The sequence below is a fragment of the Mauremys mutica genome, chromosome 3 (assembly GCF_020497125.1).
Source record: "Mauremys mutica isolate MM-2020 ecotype Southern chromosome 3, ASM2049712v1, whole genome shotgun sequence".
Lineage (NCBI taxonomy): Eukaryota > Metazoa > Chordata > Testudines > Geoemydidae > Mauremys > Mauremys mutica.
Genome location: NC_059074.1, coordinates 19,678,712 through 19,703,773, shown reverse-complemented (window position 1 = coordinate 19,703,773; position 25,062 = coordinate 19,678,712). Strand labels below are relative to the sequence as shown.

Here is a 25,062-nt window from a genome sequence, read left to right as displayed (position 1 = left end):
ATGTACTAGTCCTCATGTGGCCCTCGTGGTCATTTGAGTTTGAGACCCTGGACTAGATGCCTTCCTCGTATGGGCCCAATCATTTCCCCGGTACAGTCCTTGTTAGTTCCAGCAGACATCTCCAGTGGTAAGCAGGGGTTTTCTCATGACTGGGACCTGCCTTTGTTCTGCTCCACCCCCTTATATAGCTTTGGCACAAGGCGGGAATCTGTTGTCTGTGCTTGTCCCCACCCTTGCTTCATCAATGGAAAAGTACAAGGATTAAGATGGATTCCAGTATCATGTAAAACCCTTAGTCTCACTTCTTCTTGGGTTGGCCCACACTTACACAGGAAGGTTTGCAGGTAAATAAACCATTTACAACCAATTGTCCTAGTCAATGGGAGCCAGTGAGATTCTAAACCACCATTAATGGCCCACACTTTGCATAATTACAATAGGACCTCAGAGTTATACTAAAGTGATGTGGGGATTTGTTTCAGACAGATTACTAGCCCCTATGCTGAACAGTTGTTTTCTAAGGCCTTGGCTACACTTGCAAATTTGCAGCGCTGCAGCAGGGTGTGAAAACACACCCTCTCCAGCGCTGCAAATTGCGGCGCTGCAAAGCGCCAGTGTGGTCAAAGCCCCAGCGCTGGGAGCGCGGCTCCCAGCGCTGTCCGTTATTCCCCACAGGGAGGTGGAGTACGGACAGCGCTGGGAGAGCTCTCTCCCAGCGCTGGTGCTTTGACTACACTTAGCGCTTCAAAGCGCTGCCGCGGCAGCGCTTTGAAGTGCAAGTGTAGCCAAAGCCAAAGAATGGGAAACAAGCAGCGAAATAGAAAGGAAAATGGCCAATGACAATCTTGCCCAATGAAGGAACTGTAGGAGTGGAATAGATTACATTAAATTGCTCCCCTAGGACACCTTACCAATGATAGATTTGGATTTGTTATTATTCCCTTATAAGGGAATTACTTTCTCAAAAATAGTCTTGTACAAAGACTTAGTTTTACTCCTCACTCTCACAATCCTTCCTCACTGTCATTCATGTCAAATTTGTGGCCTGAAATTGCAGGTGCTCCAGATGCCAAACTCCCATACACATCGATAGTAATTTAGTCTCTGTGGAACACCTGCAGCATCACACCCTTCTTTAAGATGAAGGAGGCATTTCAATTATAATTTTGCCAAGGTTCTTGTTTTCTTCCATGGTCCTGTGAGCCTCTACAATCCTGTGCAAAGGATAAACACTGTCAATGATTGGTTGGACATGAGGAGATCTGTCTTGGGAGAAATATGGCAACACTCTCTCTGTGAAGGCTTTCACCAGCTTTTCTTTATACTGAAGAGAAAAAATGAAAGGAGGTTATATTTTAAGAATTATTCCTACTTTCCTAATTCATGCACATATCTCTAAGTATTACCTATTAAAATGAGCATGTTTCTAAAAGATACACTACATTTCATAACATTATTGTACTGGGAGTCTACAATAGTTAAAGGATGTAAACCCTAAAGGAGAGGAATTGTTTAGGCTCCCCCAAGGAATTTAAATTATAGTAATGAGGTGACATATTTTCCCAAGGTAAGTGACAGAAGCTCCATCACAGAGGCATTTAAAATAAGATTGGACAAAGGACTTGAGAATATAGTGTAGGAACAATACTGTATTGGTCCTGGGTAGAATATATCTTAGGGTTTCATATTGCTGCCATCACTGTAGTATCTTCTTGGTATTATTAGTTATTTGTATTACCATAGTGCATAGGAACCTTAGTCATGGCTTTTTTGTATACATCATAGCAAAGGAGAGTTTTGAGGAGGGACATGAAGGAAGATGATGAGTTGGTTTTGCAGATGTTTACAGGGAGCTTCTCCCAAGTATGAGGGGCAGCATAGAGAAAGTACTGATGGTGGGATCTATGAAGGGACTTAGGCATTGAAAGCTGAGTATCACAGTGTGTAACTTTTAGGTGTTTAGATAAACAAACAGCACTGCAACCCACAAAGCCTGAGTTAGGTGCCTACACTCCCTATACAATGAGTGGGAAGAGAGAGGTGTCTTTTTTAGATTGTGATCCACAAAAGCTAGCATGCAAGGTGGGAAGTAATCTAAAGTAGCACACAAGGTGGAAAGCAACCTAAGCTAGCCTGAGGGATGTGACCTAAGATCTGCACCTCTGTGAGAGATAGCACGTCAGTCTGGGCTGCACAGTGATGCCTAACTGCTAGTGATACATTAATTGGGGGAAGATAGACTTTGGCTGGCTAAGTTGCATGCAGGGCCTGAAACGAAATGGTGGGAGTGGGGGGGATAACCATTTTTATAACTAGGGGTCTACTTAACTCATGGAGAAATCACACATTTTTTACGGGTTGGTCATGGCATAAATAGCAAATTTTGCAAAAAATGTGTGATTTCTCCACAGTGTTTCTCAAACTGAGGGCCCCAATCCAAAAGAAGTGGTTGCAAACCTGTTAGGGGGTCATGGTATTGCCCCCCTTACTTTTCCACTGCTGCTGGCTGAAGCTGGGAGATGGCAGAACGGTGGCTGCTGGCTGGGTGCCCAGCTCTGAAGGCAGCGTCACCACCAGCAGCAGCAGCTGAGAAGTAAAGGTGGCGTGGCATTGCCACCCTTATTTCTGTGCTTATTGCTGGCCATAGCACTGCCTTCAGAACTGGGTGCCCGACCAGCAACCGCTTCTTCAGAACTGGGTGGCCGGAGACCAGATTTCATGGGGGAGGCCAGATTTCATGGTCTGTGATGCGATTTTCATGGCCACAGATTTAGCAGCAACCCACTGTCTCTAGGTCTCCCCTCCCAGGGGAACCTCCAACCCCCTATTTCCACCTTGCCTCAGTGGCTACTGCCAGTCATCATCTAGCCCCCGCTCCCTGGGACAGACTGCAGTTTGTAAACCACTCATCATTGGCAAGGGGGGTTGGACCAGCTGCCTCTGCCTATATCTGGGCTACCCCTCTGCAGCCTTAGTACCCTTTTGTGGGCCCTTAGCTTGGCCTGCAGCCTGGGGCTTTGCTAGGCTGGAGCTCCCCAGCTCCCTCTGCCCTTCCCCAGCATTGTTCTCCCCTAGGTACCCTTCTCAGCTTCCCAGGCAGCCAGGTCCTTCTCCCTCAGAGGCTAGAGAGAGAGAATCTGTGAGTGTCTTTGGCCTTCAGCCCTCTTATAGGGCCAGCTCTGGGCTGATTGTGGCATGGCCCCACCTGTGGCTGCTTTAGGGTGATCAGATGTCCCGATATTATCGGGACAGTCCTGATTTTAGGGGACTTGTCCTGCATCCCGAACTTACATTGGTCGGGACGCCCTTTGTCCTGATATCAGGGACCGTCCGGACTGCAGCCGCCAGCAGGAGCGCCACGTGCTGCAGGGGCGGGGCTTTCAGGCGCTGGGAGCAGGCAGAGAGCCCTCCGTCCCCCGCACCCGACCCGACCCACGACCCTGAGAGCCAGAGGGACCTGCCTACCGGATGCTTCCCGGGACGGGAGCCGTCCCATTTGAGCACTGCCGGGACTCCCGACCTGGCCCCCTGGCAGGTCCCTCTGGCTCTTAGGGTGGGAGTGCTCTGCGTGCTGCCGGCGCCTACAAGCCCCGCTCCGCGGCTCCAGCAGCGCCCACTGGCACTTTTCCCGGCCAATGGGAGCCACGGAGGTCGCGCTTGTGGCGGGCGCAGCACGTGGAGAGTCTGGAGATTCCCCTCGCCGCTCTCAATCTAGAAGCCAGAGACCTCCCAGCAGGGCTGGTGAGTGCGGCCAGGGAAGGGGGCAGGGTGTGGTGGAGTGAGTGTCTAGGAGGTGTGTGGGGGGCGCTGGGCTGTGAGGGTGTGGAGGACGCTGGGCAGTGGGGAGGTTTGTGTGTTTTGGGCTGCTAGACAGTGGGGGCCTATTAGGGGTGCTGGTCAGTGGGGGAGATCTGTGTGTGTCAGGGCACTGGGCAGTGCGGGTCCGTGTGGGGCATTGTGTAGTTGTGGTGGTGGGGCGTGGGGAAGGGCACTGGGAGGGAGAAAGGAAGGGAGGGAGGGGAAATCTGTGTGTATTGGGAAACTAGTGAGTGGGGGGTTCTGTGTGGGGTGCTGAGCAGCTGTGCTGGGGCTGTGGGCCGGGGGCGCAGGGTGGGGTGGGTGTGCACAGCACTGTGCATTTGCGGTGGAAGGATTGTAGGGGGGCTGTGGGTATAGTGGATCCAGGGGGCGCTGGGCAGGGGAGCTGTGTGGCACAGCATGGGCCCACCCCCACCAGGAAGGGGCACGCTGGTAGCACAGGGCCAGGTGGACCAGTGTGCCTCTGGCTCTGGTCAGGGCTGTGCACCTGTGTCTGTCTCCCCCCGCCCCCACTCGACCACTGTGTCCTGATATTTCACTCTTGCGATCTGGTCACTCTAGGCTGCTTCCCCCAATCAGCCTTGCTTCTCTCCCACGGCAGCCCTTTCCCAGGGCTGTTTAAAGCCCTTCAGGGCAGGAGTGGGGTGACCACCCCGCTACATACATACAAGAAGCTAATCAAAAACCCAGTTAACACAAATCATTCCTGGTGTTATTCCACTGGTTTCAGCTGTGTTACAATAGAGATGGATGTGGCACAAGTAGTACAAGGACAATACAGTTTGATTCTGGATTGCTTTCCGGGATATATAATAAAAATGTGAGTGTTATTTGTATGGTAATACATTAATACTATACTGCATTAATACAATAATGCAATGGTAATACCACCAAGCTGGAAGAGTTGCAAGTGCTTTGGAGGACAGGATTACAATTCAAAAAGATCTGGACAAACAGGAGAAATGGTCTGACGTAAATAGAATGAAATTCAATAGGGACAAATACAAAATACTCTACTTAGGAAGGAACAGTCAGTTGCACACATACAAAATGGGAAATGACTGCCTAGGAAGGAGCACTGCAGAAAAGGATCTGGGGGTCGTAGTGGACCACAAGCTAAATATGAGTCAACAGTGTAACACTGTTGCAAAAAAAGCGAACATCATCCTGGGATGTATTAGCAGGAATGTTGTAAGCAAGACACAAGAAGTAATTCTTCCGCTCTACTCTGTGCTGATTAGGCCTCAACTGGAGTATTGTGTCCAGTTCTGGAAATTTCACAATTTCAGGAAAGATGTAGACAAATGGGAGAAAGTCCAGAGAAGAGCAACAAAAATGATTAAACATGACCTATGAGGGAAGATTGAAAAAACTGGGTTTGTTTAACCTGGAAAAGAGAAGACTGAGAGGGGACATGATAACAGTTTTCAAGTACATAAGAGGTTGTTACAATGAGGAGGGAGAAAATTTGTTCTTAACCGCTGAGGATAGGACAAGAAGCAATGGGCTTAAATTGCAGCAAGGAAGATTTAGGTTGGACATTAGGAAAACTTCCTAAATGTCAGGGTAGTTAAGCACTGGAATAAATTGCCTTCGGAGGTTGTGGAATCTCAATCTCTGGAGATTTTTAAGAGCAGGTTAGACAAACACCTGTCAGTGATTGTCTAGATAATACTTAGTCCTGTCATGAGTGTAGGGAACTGGACTAGATGACCTCTTGAGTTCCCTTCCAGTTCTATGATTCTATGAATACAATATTTTATCACTGGTATTAAAATGAAACAAAGTAATTAGAATTACAGATTCCTGTGTTAAACTAAATAAAGATGTTGCCAGTCATCACTTGCCTCCTTTTCTCGTGATCTTAACAGACTAGTAAGCAGGCTCCCTCTTTTGGAACACAACCTTCCAAGGAGATCTCCATGTACTTCACCTCCACCCAACAGTCCATACACAATCCACTGGCCATCAGTACTCAGACAATTGAGGTTCTTCTCCCAGTAGGAACCACCAATGCAGTCTAAAATAACATCCACTCCAGAGCCTCAAGTGGAACAGAAAGGATTTAAATAATGTACTTTGGAGAAATCAAAATGTGAGATAATTTGAAACAAAACACCAGACTGAGACAAGTAGGTCTGTATACAGAGAGGCACAGTCCTGCAACTCTTACTTATGGGATTAGTCCCCCTGAAGTCAATGTGACTACTTGTGAGTAATAACTGCAGGGCCAGGCTAAATATAAATATGAATATATACATACACATATGCAAACCCATAAACTATGCCCTAAATATCCATAGAAAGCACAATAGGCACAGTAGGCAGGTAAAAAAATTGTGTACATTTTTTGTGCCCACAGTCAAACATTTAGAAATCCAAATCCTGGGATTTGTGCTCACAATTACTTATGGATGCATAAGCAAGGCAGGCACAATATTTGTGCCCGCAAGAACAACAACAACAAAACCAAAACAAAGGGGGCACTGCTGAAAATAGGGCCCAGTTAGACAAGTTCTGTCCTGATGTTGAGGTCTGTCCTGCAGATGCTGAGCATATTGAAATCTTATTGAAACCAGCCACTTCCAAGGTGAAATGCAATAACTATATAAAGTGCATAGCACTAAGTAGCAGAGTAAGGCCTGGTCTACACTAAGAACGGGGGTTGAACTAGGGTACGGAAATTCAGCTACGTGAATAGCGTAGCTGAATTCGAAGTACCCTAGTTCAAAGTACTCACCCGTCCAGACGCCGCGGAACCGAACTCCGCGGCTCCAAGGTCGACTCCGCCACCGCCGTTTGCAGTGGTGGAGTACCGGAGTCGAACGGAGCGCTTCCGGAGTTCGAACTATCGCGTCTATATTAGACGCGATAGTTCGAACTCCGAAAAGTCGAACTCTCTGCGTCGAACTGGCATGTAAGTGTAGACTAGCCCTAAGACAGGAAGTGAAGGTTGCCACATCTGAATAAAACTAGAGTGGGAATGATTGCTAGGTGGAACATAATTATCCAACTTGGAATTTGGCCAGGACATCATTATTCAAAGTAGTCATGGGATTTTTAGCACTGCTAGTGCTCAACACCTGTGTTTTAGGCCTCATCTAGGACTACAGATTCCCCTCCCAGCCAACAATAGGCCATAAGAGGTTTGAGATAGGGAGGCCTTCTGGCTTTCTGTGTGAAAATCAACCTCCCTGATGGGATGATCCATTGAAAATCTAAGGGTACTTCTATGCTGCAACATTAATAACCCACAGCACTGCGTTTCAGAGTCTGGGACAATTGAGTTGGGCTCATGGGGCTTGGGCTGCAGGGCTAAAAATTGCAGCACAGACATTTGGGCTCAGGCCTGGGATCTAAGACCTACCCCCTTGTGAGGTTTCAGACCCATGAGTCCAGCCCAAACCCGAATGTCTACACTGCAATGTTTAGCCCTTCAGGCTGAGCCCCGCGAGCCCAAAACAGCTGACCTGGACCAGCCATGGGTCTTTTACTGCAGTGTAGATGTAGCCTAGTTGAAATGCAACAGCAACTTCATAGGAGAAGAATGCAGACTTTTCCTAAATCATGATTATGAATACCCGTGCAATTGTTGGGTTACCCAAAGATTCTCACCGTTGGTGAACTCCAGGACCCTTTCTCTAAAATCCTCCTCCTTGTAGTTGAACCCAGCAGCTGCTCCAAGTTTTGCTGCCAGCTGGAGTTTCTCTTGTGTTCCAGCTGTTACAATGGGAATAGCTTTTGCCAGTCTAGTCAGTTGAATGGCTGCTGTGCCAACTCCACTAGCTCCTGCGTGGATCAGCACTGTCTGTCCACTCTGTACTTTACCTGAAGCAAAACATAGGGAAATGAACAACCCATTTGGGACTGCCTTCAGATTAGACAAGGTTGTGGTAAAAAGTGCTCAATAACAAGCTGAACAAGTTATCCCTAATCTGTGGATTCTGCAGCTAAAATAAGCAGCTGTTGAACAGCTTTAATGAGGGAAAAAATCCAGACCTGGTGTAAGTGCATGCAGTAAAATATTGAATAGCTGCTCTGTAAGTGAGCACCATATATCTTGTTCACTGAATGAGGCAGGGGGTCCTGTGAAAAAAATAGTATGTGATCATTTCATAGGGACTGTATCATAATGTATACGTGCAAGGTGAGAAAACTGAGATTGCACAGGCAACCTTAATTCTGGCAGTCTTAATTTTTGAGTCCTTGATTTGCAATCTTAATAACGTTCCTTTAACTTCTTTTTTTGTTTGTAATTTCCTATGTTTTAAAGAAAGCAAACAGAAATTCTATTATGTGGAATCATGATGACACATATGGTTTATCAGCGGGGTTGGAACCATTAGATACACCATGAAACTAGGGGTGCTTCCACATCCTCTGGCTTGAAGTGGTTTCCATTATATACAGGGTTTACAGTTTGGTTCAATGGCTCTCGGCACCCCTGCTATACAGATTGTTCCAGCGCTCCTGAATACAGATCTCTGATATTTGAGCTAATGTAATAAATAATAGCAGTAGTAGTTGTAATCACCTGTGTGGACCAGCACTAGACACTTTGCCAGAGGGTTTCGCCGATATTTTCTGATAGAAGAGGAATGGTGAGACTCAAGAATCTTTAGTTCCATTCTAGGCTCTGGAGGGGCGTGTTCTCTACTGGGCACAGACTCTTCTGCCTGTTTTCTTCATGCTTAACCCCTTGACCTCCAACCTGTCTCTGTCACAATCCTGTCTCATCCTTACCCGCCTCCTCATTCTATTCTCACCTAGCCAGTCCTAGTCTTCATTCCTCAGGTTTCTTATCCCAGTCCCAGTTTCCTTGTCCAGCTAGTCCTTGTGTGCCCCTCTGGATTCTCCGTTCCAATCCCAATCTCTGCCAGCACTCACAGTCCTAGTCTTCCTCCCAGTTCTCCTGCCCTAACTATTCCCACTTTCCCCTCCACACAGCCCTGGCACCTTATCTCCTGTCTCCTTGCCATCCAGTCCCAGCTCCCCCTCCTGGCTACTCATCCAATCTGTCTCTGTTCAGTTATCCCCCACATTCCCCACCCCAGTTCCCATTCCAACTCACCTTGTGGCCTCTCATCCAATCCCAGTGCCCCCACTCAGTTCCTTATCCAAGTCTCTGTGCCCAGCCTGCCACAGTTCTCCCACTGCATCCTAGCTCCTTGTCAGCTCTGTCTCCCCTCCACCCACTTCCTTCCCCATGACACACTGAGCTCCTGCCCCTGGCTCCCATTTCCAGGCTCCTTGCCCAGCCAATCCTTGACTTTCCCCCAACTCCTAGTTTACCTGTCCTTGCACTGCCAGTCTCCAATCCCAGTCTCCCCACTCCAGGCTCTTTGTCTCCACCCAGATGCTTGGCCCAGACCTAACACAGCCCACAATAGCTCAGAGCTGCAATTGCAGGGAAAGTCCTTCGTAGCTCTGGGCTGAAGCAAGCTCACTGCAGATAGAATCTCCAGAGACTTTAGATGCTAAACTTCATCAAGTCTCTGCTGAGCTTTTAATTTTTCAAAGGCTTATAACTTGGGCAGATTTGGGCAGATTTTCACAGTGATGGCAAAAGGCACATCCCAGACACAAAGGCCAAATTCCAAGTTCCTGCTCCAGTGCACGAGGGCACTAGAATGTCTCAAAATAAGGTTGCCAGTATTTTTTAACATGACAAAACAATTTTCCTTAGTCTTGTTCTTGGAAATGCCTGAGTTGTTTTGGCTAAAATTTTCTAGAATGGTTAAAGTTTGGCTAAGTTATAACCAGCTGAAAAGAGGGTCTTACAATGGGAAATATCAGGCAACCTTCATAATAGATGGCGCTCCCGTCCCTCCTATAATTATATTATCTTGTAATTGCTTATAAGCCCCAGAACATATATAATGTTAACAGATTTGAGTACAATTTTGGGGGGTCATTTGGTGCTATTGAAAGGTATGGGCTCAACAGCCCTGGAGACCAAAGTCCTATTTGGCCACAGAAGCCTGGGTAGCAGCAGTACAAGCTTCCCTACACTGGCCAATTGATGTTCCTCTACCAAGAAGTAGAGAGACCACCTCTAGTTTAGTGACAAAAGGATAGTTCATTTTACACAGCTCTTAGTCTTTCTGCTGAGCTTTGCAGCAGGGGTGCTAAGCTGATTTGTGGTAATGGACACTAACACTGACCTGCAAACAGTCAGAAACTAAGCAGTTGGAGAAATTCAGTAGAATGATACTTTAGGGCCTGTCTAATACGTTCCATGTGGGATTTTAAAAATGCTGAGCATCCATCTAACTTCAGTGGCAGTTTGACCTACAAATACAGCTGTCTCTGGGAACCAAGGCACAGCATGGGTGTTCTCCAACATAGATTCCATAATTCCAAACCATGCTCAGACAGTATCAGGCGACAATCATTTTGTGAGTGGACCTCCCAACATGGTTGAGTTTGTAGTGAAGTCAGACTCTTAGAGGTAGGCCTTGCTTTGGGGGAAAATACAGCATTTGGAGTTTAATGGAAAGCCGTAGTTCCCAGCTGGGAAATACAGATGCAAAGTACAGTAGAACCTCAGAGTTACGAACACCTCGGGAATGGAGGTTGTTCATAACTCTGAAATGTTTGTAACTCTGAACAAAATGTTTTGGTTGTTCTTTCAAAAGATTACAACTGAACATTGACTTAATACTGCTTTGAAACTTTACTATGCAGAAGAAAAATGCTGCTTTTAACCCTCTTAATTTAAATGAAACAAGCACAGAAACAATTTCCTTACCTTGTCAAAAAATTTAAACTTTCCCTACATTTTTTTAGTAGTTTACATTTAACACAGCACTGCATTGTATTTGCTTTTTTTTCCTTCTTCTTCTTCTGCTGCCTAATTGCGTACTTCTGGTGTCAACATGTGGTTGACTGGTCAGTTCATAACTCTCAGGTTCTACTGTAAAGCCAAGCCCCTTTTTGTATTCTTCCCTTTTAAATATGCAATCAGCAAAGCAAGTTATTATTGAGTAGATGTGGCCAACCTTTAGGAATGTAGGTCTTGTACATCTAAATCATGTGGACAAGAAAGGTCAAAGGGCTAGATGCTTGGAGTGACATAGAAAACGTTCTTCAAAGGGAAGTGACATTCAGATCTGGGCAATGAACAGAAGAAAATGTCAAATGGTATTTGCAGATACATCACTCACCTACAAAATGCAGCAACTGAAAGGCTGTTAGCCAGACTTCAGGAATGGCCGCAGCCTGAACAAAAGTCATACCATTAGGGATCGGCATCAGATGACCTTCTGGCACAGTGACGTATTCTGCCTGGCCGCCCCCAGACAGCAGAGCCATCACTGTATCTCCAGTTTTCCACTGACCCTTGCAACCAGGTCCTAACCCAGCCACAAGTCCAGCTGCTTCTAAGCCTAGAATGCCATTTGCTCCTTTTGGGGAAGGATACTTTCCGCTCCTCTGCAAAATCAGAAAGAATAATCAGTGCAATGAACTGCAGTTTGATCCGCCACTTAACCTAATCTCTCTTTATTCAGTTTTACTTCAGAACCCCCCCGAGGTTTTAGTTCTGGTCACATCATGCAAATACATTTCAATCCAAATCTTTTTAGGATCTCCCATCCTTGGTGGTATTTTTAGCAATAATTACACTTCCTTTTTTAGGCTGAGCATGTTTTGTTCTTGAAACTTTATATGTCTGTAACCAATTGGCGAGTGTGTTACAGATCCCCCTCGGTGCTGATCTGCTGAAGGTATGCGTTATCCCCAGTTGCTGAGCTTTAGCACAAGCTACAGACACTCATGCTTTTAGCTCTGGAGGTCCCTGGTTCGGTCCCCAGTGTGTCAGCCAAGACGCTGGCTGCTAATGTATGTTTTAAGAGGTAGGTAGAATGTGACTACTTAAATTGGAATTTAGCCAAGGTACTAGAGTTAACACCCTTATGTTCATGAGAATGTTATGGGAATTTTTAAGTGGCCACGAGTGACTAGAGCTGTTTTCATCTCACCTGAAAGGAGACACCTCCAGGAGCACAATGCCCCTGATATCATAATGGGTCATAGGTTCAGTGAGGACTCAGGTGATGAAGAAGTGCCACCTACTGAATCACCAACCACCTCTTTTTGAAGCACTCTGAACTTTTCCTTGGAGATCGCTCATCAAAGTGCTAACCAGGTCCAACCCCTCTTAACTTTTCAGATCTGTCAAAATTCAAGCCAGACTCTTCTGTTACTCAAAAACTGAGTCTAAGCAATGCAGTGTCCCCCACAGATCTATAAGTCGGCTTACCAGAGACATACCTGGAATAAGTCAACCCTGTTCAGAGCACTGGCAGACACTTTTATAAGGACTTCTCCTCTTCCTGGATGTGGTTTCGGTACCTCTTTCACAGACAGATTCTCTGGGTCTCCTGGCTGGTCAAAATAAACTGCCAACATTTTCTCTGAACCAATACAAAAAGGAAAGCACTAAAGCAGGTGTATTTGCTTGTCACTAGGCAACCCATGTTCAGCCTTAAGATATGAATTGTTGATATCCATTCATAAACCTAGACTGCCCCAAAGACACCACTATGCACAACTTGGACAATCTAGTCCAGTCTCCAGCATAAACAATGTGGGATGGGGGATCGTGGCAGGTACTACAGGAATAGGAAGGTTTAAAGTTAATGCATTATATTCAAACCAGGACAAAACATTAGTTTCAAAACAGTCATCTAGTGACCCACAAAGTTAGAGTTACTTTGCATGAAATCAGAGGTCCCAATCCTGTAGGGTGTTCTGTATGGATGTGCCCCTCATGCCCTGCATGGAGCCCCATTGACTTCAAAGGACTCCATGTGAGTGAAGAAATCCACCAGCATGGAGCTGATGGCAGAATCATGGGATCAGTGCTCAAGCTGCCAAGGTACATTGGCCTGTAAAATAATTGACACAGACAAAGAGCTAAACATAATTTTAAACACCTCAGTAGAGGGAGCAAGAATAATTTATTTAATATGTATAAAGTTTTATCTAACCTCAGATTTGTGATTCAGCCCTTCAGCTACCAATGTAAAGACACCGTAAAACAGCAGTAGGTTGATTTGAGACAGAAAATGATTATAGGTTTAAAAACCTCCTGATTCATTCTCCTTAGCAGGAGATTCCTCTGTGCCTGACTTGCTCTAGGAATCTCATGATTTCTCCCACTAACTGTTGCAGTCCTGTGGGTGCTAGGTGACTTTCTCTCCTCACATGTGCTGTTTCTTGATTCCTTTGCTTTGGGGGTATCTGTCAAGATGTGAAGCGTGCACAAGCTGGTATAGAGTCAGCCTGCCTGGCAGCTTTAGGTCAGAAAAGATTCTCCATTGGTGCAATGGGAAAGGCAACAGGAGATGGGAAATCACAGAGGGGCTCATCTTCTGTATTATCTACTGCGTGCCATCCGTGTACCCAGCACTGTACAGAATATGGAGGAGAATGGATCACTGCCCCAAGGAGCCTGCAGTCTTAGGTCCTAATCCTGCAAACTCTTAAGTATATGTAGGACTTTACTCACATGGAGTTGTCCCATTGATTTAAAATACAAAGGTTACCAATTAATGTTCTGTTAATAGAACTACCCACAGGACTAACATTATGAAGATACTTAAGTGCTTGCAGCATTAGGGCCTAGGATGACAAAACAATACACAACTGAGACACACAGAACACCGGGAGATTGATTCACCACGTGTCACTGCAGGGGTTAATTTATGATGATTAAACATTTCTCTAAATGATTAACTCTCAGCTGCACTAATCAGGCACAGAAATTGCAAAGAAGCCAACCCTGAAATAATGGGAGTCTTACAGAGCTCCACCAGACACCTTCCCACAAGACAGTTTGCTCCTGCTTTCCGCATTTTCATCTTTATTGTGCATGTTAAAGTGAATGATGAAAATTAGCAGATCAATGAACATCAATATGAAATTTAGTCAATAAATAAAAAATAAAGATGTTATACTCATTCCTTAATCTCTCTACCTTTATTCATAATTTTTCAAAACACATTTTTTACACATGCTTTTTCTTCTTCGTTGCTAGGTGAAAGACTCATACAGACATCACAGTAAAATGACTATAGTGAAACTGACTATTTACAAAGTGCTTTCAAATGCACAGAACTGGAATACATAGAGAATATAACATTTGCTTCCGCTCTAATCCTTTCACTCACAGTAATCTCGGGTTGGTTTACAGCAGAGATAGGTAAAAAATTTGTAGAACGAAATAGCACTTTTTAAAAACTGATGATGACCTCTCTTCAGCCCACTTCAAACTATTAAACATCCAAGCAAGCACATCTTTTACATGTTTGCCTGATTGTCAGTAACTAATTAGGACAATAAAATTGACCAAAATAATTTAAGCAATGTAGATATTTGGTTCCTGGATACAATTTAATACTCACCTTTATCCTGCATACCAAGAAAGGTTTTCCACACACAGGGAGCAAAAGTCAATCCCCTTCTTCTAAAGTAGTTTGATTCCACTTCCTCCTTTCCGAGCCCTGCCCCTAGAAGAAGTTATCATGTAACCCAACAGGGTGGAGAGGAGAAAAAATGGGATTGTATTTTATATTTAAAGCAAAAACACATACAGAATTCAAAGTCAGAGATTTTGATAAACTTCTACAAACAAACATGTTTTTGTTTGATCAATCTGGTTCCCCTCGTGGTAATCAGACAGAAATCTATATCCTTCTTCCCTATGTAAGCAAAGAGATTTGGGCCAGTTGCTCTCTTTTTTTACAAAAAGAACAGGAGTACTTGTGGCACCTTAGAGACTAACAAATTTATTTGAGCATAAGCTTTCGTGGGCTACAGCCCACTTCATCGGATGCATAGAATGGAACATATATTGAGGAGATATATACACACATACAGAGAGCATGTCTTACCAACTCTGAGAGGCCAATTAAGTAAGAGAGAAAAACTTTTGATCAACTTAGGCTTGAATAGGGACTGGGAATGGCTGAGCCATTACAAACATTGAATCTATCTCCCCTTGTAAGTATTTTCACACTTCTTATCAAACTGTCTGTACTGGGCTATCTTGATTAGCACTTCAAAAGTTTTTTTCTCTTACTTAATTGGCCTCTCAGAGTTGGTAAGACAACTTCCACCTTTTCACGCTCTCTGTATGTGTATATATATCTCCTCAATATATGTTCCATTCTATGCATCCAAAGAAGTGGGCTGTAGCCCACGAAAGCTTATGCTCAAATAAATTTGTTAGTCTCTAAGGTGCCACAAGTACTCCTGCTCTTTTTGCTGATACAGACTAACACGGCTGCCACTCTGAAACCTGTCTTTTTTTACAGTGCTGCCTGTTTGAATATGAAAGCACTTTTCCCTAGGCAAAATGTTTGATTGTTGACCTGGCTTCTCGACTCTGAATTCTGCAAGCTGGGTTTATTTAACAAATTGGTTTTAACTGTTGAAATTGTTGGGCGTATAAGGTAGGAAACTGAAACACAAGTCCACCCAATTTAGGCTTAATCAATTTGCACCTTTATTTATAAATGTTCAGACAGAATTATTGTCACGTATAGTGTCAGAACATACATTTATGCCTGACAGTAAAGAGATAAAATCAGGGCCGTAACTAGGGTAGGGCAAATGAGGCAGTCACCCGGTCAAAAAGCCATTGGGGTGGGAAAATGGGGTGGCATTGGGGGGCATGCAGGGTCACGTGTCCCCCCATTTCTGCCTTCTATTTAGCACAGGGGTTTACAAACTGAAGGGCGTGCCCCCCACAATTTGAAAACTGTTGCCTCCTGCCAGGCTGAGGGGCCCTGGAAAAATGGGCACCCCCATGCGCCGACCTGCTCCACCTGCCCAGTACTCCTGCCTGGGAGCGGGGTCGGGGCGTGCGGACTTGCCCCACTCCACCCACCCCCATGCTCCAACCCTGCTCCCTCTGACAGGAGCACCAAGCAGGTGGGTGGAGCAGGGCAAGCCCCCGTATCCTGACCCCACTCCCCCCCAGGCAGGAGTGCTGGGGGCGGGGGGCAGCAGGGACTGCAGGCGGAAGGGCGGGGAGGGGCCCCGACTTGGTCTGGCTCAGGGCCTCACAAAACTGTAAGCTGCCATGAGATGCTCACTGAGAGGTTTGCTCGCTGCTGCCCTGGTGCTCCTGGGCAGGGGATCAGGGAAAGGAGGGCTGCCAGGCAGCTAGCTAGCACCCTAGCTGCCATAGCGCAGAGAACCAGGAGCCCAAGCATGCCGGGCGGCTCCCAATCCCACCACCTTCCAATCCACTGACTCCTGGCAGGAGGCAACGGTTTTCAAATTGTGGGGGACCCGTCCCACAGTTTGAAAACCTCTGTGCTAAATGGAGGCAGAAATCTGAAGGTGCACGTGACCCCCGTGATCCTCCCACATCAGCTCTAGGGAGCAAAAATATGCTTGCTCGCCCCTGGCACTAAAATGCCCAGTTACAGCTCTGGATAAGATGGAATAGTTAGGTGTCCGAACCCGAGATGTGGATGGCCAGGCTTACTGGGAGAGCAGTAGCAATCAGGCTTTGTGCCTGATGCGGTGGCACTCAGGCCAGAGATCACAGCCAGAATCAGGAGTCAAGAGCAGGCTTGGAACAAGGCAAGCACAGAGCTGGGAACAAGGCTAGGGCAGGCTAAGTCGTGTGGAGTCAGTGACCACTATCAGGCAGAGGAGAATTCTAAGCCATAAAGTGACTTTGGCAGACTAAACTGCTGTATCACTTATGAGTGTTATATACCTGCCCTGGGAGACACCAGACCAGCTCCTGGCTTGAGGATTGGCTGGAGCCTAACACAGGAATGACTCATTACTGCATGTGGTTTAATCAGGTTCTAATTCAGTGATAGCTTGTCACCACTCACAGTAGGGGCCCAAGTTACCAAATTCCTGAGAATCAGGAAGTTCTCCTATTCTTCATGATGGTCATTGCAGCCTCTGATGTCTGGTCCTTCTGTTGCATTCCTTCAGTTTCTGGTCCACTGTTTCTCCAGTTTGGGCCCCTCCTTCACGTACTTACATATAACATATTCATTCTCTTTTCTCCAATCAGCATTAAGCACTGTCATAAAATATGCATGCACGCTCTTCAATTTACACAACTTTTACTGTATATATAATTTCCATGTCATTTTGTTTTCATGCCATCTTGCCCTAATTTTTTCCAGTATGAAGGGATTTTAGTATTACAAGGTTGTGTATTTATCATACTAATTAACTTTTCCTTTTACCTAAAATCTTCCAATGCAACATATCACTTTTGTCCTATCAGCAGAAGTGGTATTTAAACAAACCAGCAAATCTATGTAAGATGGAAAAAATGGCAAAACAACTCTCATGCCAGGAAAAATTAGGCTGAAGCCTTAGTCTAAGTATTATCTCATCCAGACTCATTTACTACCCATAAAAAATGGTTACTCACCTTCTCGTAACCGTTGTTCTTTGAGATGTGTTGGTCATGTCCATTCCAATCAGGTGTGCGCGTGTGCACATTAGCCAGAAGATTTTTCCTCTAGCAGCATCTGTCGGGTCGGCCTGGGTGCCCCCTGGAGATGTGCTTTCATGGCGCTCAATATAGAGTCCTGCCGACCTGCCACCCCCTCAGTTTCTTCTCGCCGGCTACTCCAACAGAGGGGTAGGAGGGTGGGTATTGGAATGGATGTGAACAACACATCTCGAAGAACAACAGTTATGAGAAGGTGAGTTACCTTTTTTCCTTCTTCAACTGCTTGTTCATGTCCATTCCAATCAGTTGACTCACAAGCCCAAGTTCAGGAGGTGGGGTCGGAGTTGTCCACTGATTGGAGCACTGCTCTTCCAAAGGCCGCATTGTCTCTGGCCCGCTGAGTGATCACATAGTGCATGGTGAAAGTGTGTATGGAGGACCACGTCACTGCTCTGCAGATTTCCTGGGTGAGAACCTGCACCGGGAACACCGTTGAAGAGGCCTTAGCCCTGGTGGAATGTGCAGTGATTGGAGGAGAGGGCACCCCTGCCAGGTTGTAACACTCACAGATTCAGGACGCGATCCATGATTAAATCTGTTGAGACAGGAAGACCTTTCATTCTGTCTGCCACTGCCACGAATAACTGGACGTATTTTTGGAACAGCTTCATTCTCTTGATGTAGAAGGCTAGTGCTCTGCGGACATCCAGCGAGTGAAGCCTTAGCTCCCTGACACTCGAGTGTCACCTAGGATAGACTACTGAGAGGAACATATCCTGTTTGATGTGAAACTGGGAGACAACATTCTAGAGGAAAGCCCGGTGAGGCCTGAGCTGAACCTTGTCCTTATCGAACACCATGTAAGGGGGCTTTGATCTCAGGGCCTTGAGCTCAGACACCACTTCTGGCTGAGGTTATCGCTACCAGAAAGGCTACCTTGTATAAGAGGGAGAGAGAGCATCTACACCATAGATATCTTCCACATACATTAAACAAGTAACTAGTAGCAGAAGTAGGCTGTTATCCTCTAGGTGAACCAGCAACTAGAGGGGGACACAACAAGCTCTATTAGGCCTGGTCTACACTAGGACTTTAAATCGAATTTAGCAGCGTTAATTCGAACTAACCGCTCAACCGTCCACACCAGGAAGCCATTTAATTCGAACTAGAGGGCTCTTTAGTTCGAATTTGGTACTCCACCCCGACAGGTGGAGTAACGCTAAATTCGACATGGCTAGCTCGAATTAGGCTAGGTGTGGATGCAAATCGAACTTACTAGCTCTGGGAGCTATCCCACAGTGCACCACTCTGTTGATGCTCTGGACAGCAGTCCGAGCTTCGATGCTCTGAGCAGCCACACAGGAAACGACCCGGGAAAATTTGAATTCCTTTTCCTTTCTGGACAGTTAGAATCTCATTTCGTGGTTGGACATCGGGGCGAGCTCAGCAGCACCGGCAGCAATGCAGAGCTCTCCAGCAGAGGAGTTCATGTAATCTCTGAATAGAAAGAGGGACCCGGCATAGACTGACCGGGAACTCTTGGATCTGATCGGTGTGTGGGGCGAGGAGTCTGTGCTTTCGGAGCTGCGCTCCAACAAACGGAATGCAAAGACCTACGAGAAGGTCTCCAAAGCCATGATCCAGACAGAGGATACAGCCGTCATGCAACGCATCGCCGCATGAAAACCAAGGACCCCAGACAAGGCTACCAAAAAATCAAAGCGGCAAACGGACGCTACGGAGCCTGCCACCACTGCCCCACCAGTGACCATGGACTCTGATGATGGGACAGTGTCGACAGACAGTTCCTCGACGATGTTCGCGGACGGGGAAGATGAGGAAGTGTTTGTGGAGGACGAGGCAGGCGAGAGCGCTTACAACGCTGGTTTCCCCGACAGCCAGGATCTATTCATCACCGTCACGGAGATCCCCTACCAACCCTCCCCGGCCATGAACCCGGATCCTGAATCAGGGGAAGGAGCAGTCGGTAAGTGCTTTAAACCATGTTAACTTTTATTCTTAATATAACAGGAATCTGAAGTGTGTGAGAAGGAGGTCTCTCTATATATGGTGATAGAACAGAAATCCTCCTGGGAGATCTCCACGAAGCTCTCCTTCCGTTAATCGATAAGCATCAGCAGGAGGTTCCTGGGGAGAGCTGCCTTATTGGGTGCTCCGTGATAGCACCCTTTTCCGCGCGAGGCTTTCATGCGGTATTCAGGGAGCATTGCCTCCCCGAGCACGGCTGCATCGGTCCGTGGTTCATGATAGATTTCACGCAGCATGCGCTCTCTATCTCCTTCAGTGCCCGTCCTCACGGTGATCTCGCTAGGAGACTCATGCATCTAAGTAGTGGAATTACTGTTATGGTGCGCCTGGTCCAAAGTATTTTTAATAAATCCATGGACAGACGGCATAGCACAGACTCAGCACGCAGCTGCGTGACGAGCGTAACGGAAAGCCAAAGAATATAATGGACGCTCATGGAGGGAGGGGGGAATGAGGACGCAAGGTATCCCACAGTTCCTGCTGTCTCCGAAAAGTATTTGCATTCTTGGATGAGCTCCAAATGCTTCTAGGGTCAAACACAGTGTCTGCGGTGGGTCAGGGCATAGTTCGGCAATTTGCGCACACACCCCACCCACCACCAGAAGTGAAAGGGAAAACAATCCTCTCTTGACTCTTTTACATGTCACCCTATCTTTACTGAATGCTGCAGATAGACGCGATGGTGCAGCACTCAACACCAACATCCTTGCTCCCCCCACGCTATGGATGGCTGATGGTGCAATATGGCTGGTATCCGTCCTCATCATCAGCCTATTGGCACATGGGGCAGTGCAAAAGGACTGGTAACCATGCGTACTAGCATCTGTGAGGTCGATCAAGGGCGCCTGGCCCTAATTTTTCATGGTAGATGGTGCAGTATGGCTGGTAACCGTCCTCATCATTGCAACAGGGGGCTGAGCTCCATCAGCCCCCACCCTTCCTGTGTAAAGAAAAGACTGAATTGCCCCTGGACTAGCAGAGGGATGATGGGCTCTTTCATCCACAGTAATTAATGTCCTGCCTGGACTATCATTGCAGCTGGAGGCTTCCTTCCACTCATTTCTCACAAACAAATCACTGTGTCTTATTCCTGCATTCTTTATTACTTCATCACACAAGTGGTGGGACAATGGTATGGTAGCCCAGGAAGGCTGTGGGAAGGCCAGAATGAACAGGTGGTGTTGTTGCAGGAGCACCCCCTGTGAATAGCATACAGCTCCAAATTTATGCAGGATCGGACACAGAGCAGCTGTGCTATCTGGTTCTATGATACAGTGGTTCTCTAGTACACTTGCCCATAATCTAGGCAGGACTGATTCTATTTTTAGATACCAAAAAGGAGGGATTGACTCAGGGAGTCATTCCCAATTTTTGCTTTTGCGCCCCTGGCTGCTCGGCCAGGGGCACTTATGACAGCACCAAATGGGGCAGTGCAAAAGGACAGGTAACCATGCCCATCTTATTACCATCTTATTACCAATTTATGGTATGGTAGATGGTACAATATGGCTAGTAACCATCTCTGCTGTCATGCAAAAGCAAAAGCATGCTGCTGTGTAGCGCTGCTGGACCGCCTCTGTCAGCGGCATCTAGTACACATACGGTGACATACACAAAAGGCAAAACAGTGTCCATGGTTGCCACGCTATGGCGTATGCCAGGGCAATTCTGGGAAAACGGGCTTGAAATGATTGTCTGCCGTTGCTTTCCCAGAGGAAGGAATGACTGGCAACATTTACCCAGAATCCACCGCGAAAATTATTTGTGCCCCAGCAGGCACAGGGGTCTCAACCCAGAATTCACAGAGACAGCCTAGACTCAGTTAATTGTTCGCAAAAATGTATCTTTGCAAGGAATTCACTCCGTTTCCCATCTCACAGCTTCCACTGTCTCCAGACCTGCCACAGCATCCCCCTCGCAGAGGCTGGCAAAGATTAGGCGGAGAAAGAAAAAGACAAGGGACAAGATGTTCGATGAACGTATGGGCTGCTACCTAGCCGAGGCGGACCAGCAGAGCCAGTGGAGGGAGACCATCTCTCTGTACCAGCGCTCACACAGCGAACGGGAGGAGAGGTGCGTGAGGAAGACAAGCAGGCGACTCAAACAATGTTTGGACTAGTGAGGGAGCAAACGGACACGCTCAGGCGCCTTGTGGATGTTCTGCAGGACCGCAGGAGGACAGAGCCCCCCTGCAGTGTATCTGCAACCGCCCTCCCCCGCCACAAAGTCCCATACCCCCCTCACCCAAAATAACCAGAAGGAGGGGCGCCAGAGGCCGTGTAAACTGTCACTGCACCCCAGCAGAGTGCTCAAGTACCCAAAAGCTCTCATACCCTACATTTGCAGAAGTCGTTCCCTTCCGGACTCACACAAGTCCCAATCCAAGTTCCATCCCCTAAGTGTCTACTTAAGTAATAAAAATACTTTGCTGTTAATTACTGTTTCCATCATGTTTTTTCAAAGAAGACTGTGTTTGAATGGGGGGCGTGGGGAAGGGGGTTGTTAATTGCATAGGACAGTCACCTTTCCCAGGGTACAGACACGGGGGCAGGATCAGCAGCGGGTCACACACACAGTGCAGTCAGTAGGCACCATGGTCGGTATGGGAGGTGGTTTCCAGGTTCTGTGTGGGCGGGGGGGATGTGACTTTGTAGCGGGGGAGGGCGGTTACAGATCTTATACAGCGGTCCTTGTCCTGGACCGCTGAGTCACGCAGCAGAAGAATCTGTATCCGTACTCCTCCGCCACAAGGTCACATATCCCCCCGCACACAGAATTCTAAAAAGAGGGATGGCAGGCTCCGTTGAAAGAAGCATTCCGGCACTGCGGACCGCTCTAGGAGCAGGAGCCTGTCATTCGTTGAGTTTAGAGGCGGTCTTTACATCACCGCACACCCTACCCAGCACAGTCTGCCTCCCAGTTTCAACCCTTTAACGCAAAGTCATGAATAAAGAAACCTTTCTTCAGTAACAATGGGACATGTATTTTATTTTTACACTTGTGTTGGAAGTGGGGGAAATGGGGTGAACGGGGTATGTAACCGAAGAGGAGAGTCAACAGTCAGTGGGTAAAGAAACAGGGGCAGGTTCAGCTTCTCTGTAAAGAAAATGAACAGTCACAGGTCACGCTGCTCGCTGGTATTTGAAGAGTTCCTTGTCGCTGTCCCAGGCGCCTGTATAGGGCTTCATGAGCAAGTGCATTACCGGGCAGGCTGGGTCCCCGAGGATGACTTTAGGAATCTGCTCATCCACAACAGTTATTTCGTGGTCCGGGAAGAAACTACCTTCCTGCAGGCGTCTGAGCAGCCCACAGTTCCTGAAAACACACGCATCATGAACCTTGCCCGGCCACCCGACGTTGATGTTTGCAAAACGTCCCCTATGGTCCCCCAGTGCTTGCAGCACCATTGAAAAGTAGCCCAATTTCTCATCAGCTGACTGTGGAAGAGGTGGACGATAAAGTGCGAGGAGGAGAAAACGGCGATGATCGCAGCGGGCTCCATGCTTGCAGTGCTGTGGCGTCCGCGCTGTCACTGACCAGAAAAGTGCACGAACAGATTGCCCGCAGGCGCTTTCAAGGAGGGATGGAGGGAGGTTGTGATTGACGGTTCAATGATGACACTTACCCAAAACCACCCTCGACACATTTCTCCCCACAGCAGGCATTGGGGGCTCTACCCAGCATTCCAATGGGCAGCGGGGACTGCGGGAACTGTGGGATAGCTTCCCACAGTGCACCGCTTCCAAAGTCGACGCTGGCCCCGTGAATGTGGACTCAGAAATTCGAATGAGTGTATTTAGTATGGATACACAAATTCGACTTCATAAGGTCGAATCCACAAATTCGAACTAAGTTGATTCGAAATAGTCTTGTAGTGTAGACAAGGCCTTAGAGGATTATACAGCTATTTATGAGACAGTAGTGGAATGCTGGATTTCTGAGTTCTGTTCCTCATTCTAGGAGCAAAGTGGTGTGATAGTTATAGACACCTCTGCTGTTGATTTAATTCAATCTGAAAGGCACTGTCGGCGAGACTTGAAATTGCTATATTTGTCACCAGGAGTCTAGCTCCAGATCTGCCTCAAGAGACCTTCTACAACCTCTCAGGTAACATACTTGTAGAAGAGAAGGATGATAGTTGCCTTTCTTGGGGTAGGCCTTGGGATAGGCCTTGGTCAGGAATGAGAGTTGTGAATTGCACAGCAATATTAACAGTACTCAGCAGAGGTGAGACCAGACTGTGACTCCTTGCTTGAGGTACCCAGAACTATGAGACACTGTGTTACCTCTCTGAGCCTCAGCAAGTGAGAGCTTTGGTGTCACTAAGCTATGCATCAGCTTCCTCTAGTTCGTGTGCCTTGCCAACAAACTCTTCAGAACTCTACCAGTCTAAACCTTGCTTTGCAAGTAACAATCAGTGACCCCCAATTTCCAAATTCCCCAGAGACATCTCTCTACAGTGTATAGTCCCTCTCACTGGATATTCACAGAAGTTGTTAAATTCGCTGCCTCCAAAGAGACAGAACACACCAGCCTGTTAGTTTAGCTGAAGACTTACACATCCCAAAATACACAGCACTGATATGGTTTTGTTAATATGTTTATTAACAAAGACCAGAGGTTTAGTGATAATAAGTATGAATAAAAGAAAGAAACAGGAGGGTTACAAGTCAAGCAAAATAAAATATGCTTTCTAGTGACTAAAATTTAATTTCAGTAAGTTATCTTTATCTAAACAGGTTTCTTACTTATAGTCAGGGTTCAGTTGCTCTTGTCTTCCAGCCAAGAGGATCCATCTTTCATAGGCTAAGAGGGTGCTGAACCATAACTCCCATCGGTGATGGATCATCAAAGTGGCTTCCTACTTTTCTTTATATACCCCAAAGTTCACTGTGTCTCAAGAGCCAGGAAGACTTCCTGGAGTGCAGATTCCGTTCCCTGTCATTATCGTTTAGTGGTCTTCTCCCCTGCTTATTAGCTCAATGGCTTTGTTTACCTCATATGTAAATATACTTGCATTGTCTTCTGCCTGTGATCAAGTTGGTCAGACAATACACATTCATTTGTCTAGTGGAGGCTAGGCCGATGCACTGCCTGCCAAACACATTTTAAGAACATATTTCCAGCACACTTCTATAACTCTTTGTATACACCCCACACATATACCACATGATTTTTGGGACCAGCATGTCATCAATTTGCATCTGAGACCTCACATGACATCTGTTAGATACAGATTATGACAATAATGTGTTGGCACAATGTATGTCTCAGGCCTGATGTGAACTACAGAATGGTATGCCCTCTCTCAGTTGGTACTGAGGGGCTTCCAGGGTCACACACAACCATGGTCTCTGGACTTCCAGCTCACTGCACCTTTCCTAGATGTAATGTGTAGAGTAATGTCCCTTTAAACAGTTTGTGAATCCTCTAGTAGCAGTCACTGTTTTCTGTGTTTGAGAAGCGAGCCAGAACCAAACTAGAGCAGCAATGTGCATTATTTAGCTAGGCCTTGTATATTCAGTTAACAGTAATTTGGATCCCCCTGTGCCCATGTGGTTCCTTCATATTATGTTTGTCATGACCTGAGCAGCAGTCCCAGGGATGGCTGGAGTAGTGGTGGATCAATGGCCCCTGGTAGTGGTCCCAGCAATGGTCCTGGGAGCAGCCAGAGCAGTGGCAGGTGGGTGGCTGGAGCAGCCGCCGCTTAGTGGGCCCCGGAGACCACCTGAGCAGCAGCCAGTGTGGCT

The 25,062-nt window shown here is 46.8% G+C and overlaps 1 protein-coding gene across 1 annotated transcript; it reads right to left on the bottom strand.

Annotated features, from left to right (window-relative positions):
* Positions 1-685: 685 nt before the first annotated feature.
* Positions 686-14,280, bottom strand: TP53I3 (tumor protein p53 inducible protein 3). The gene is made up of 6 exons (XM_045011211.1): positions 14,229-14,280; positions 12,094-12,236; positions 10,986-11,253; positions 7,435-7,647; positions 5,667-5,863; positions 686-1,324 (listed from the first exon to the last, which is right to left on the bottom strand). Exons 1-6 carry the CDS (start codon positions 14,239-14,241, stop codon positions 1,136-1,138), a joined length of 1,023 nt encoding a protein of 340 aa, XP_044867146.1. The 5' UTR covers positions 14,242-14,280; the 3' UTR covers positions 686-1,135.
* Between the last annotated feature and the right edge of the window lie 10,782 nt (positions 14,281-25,062).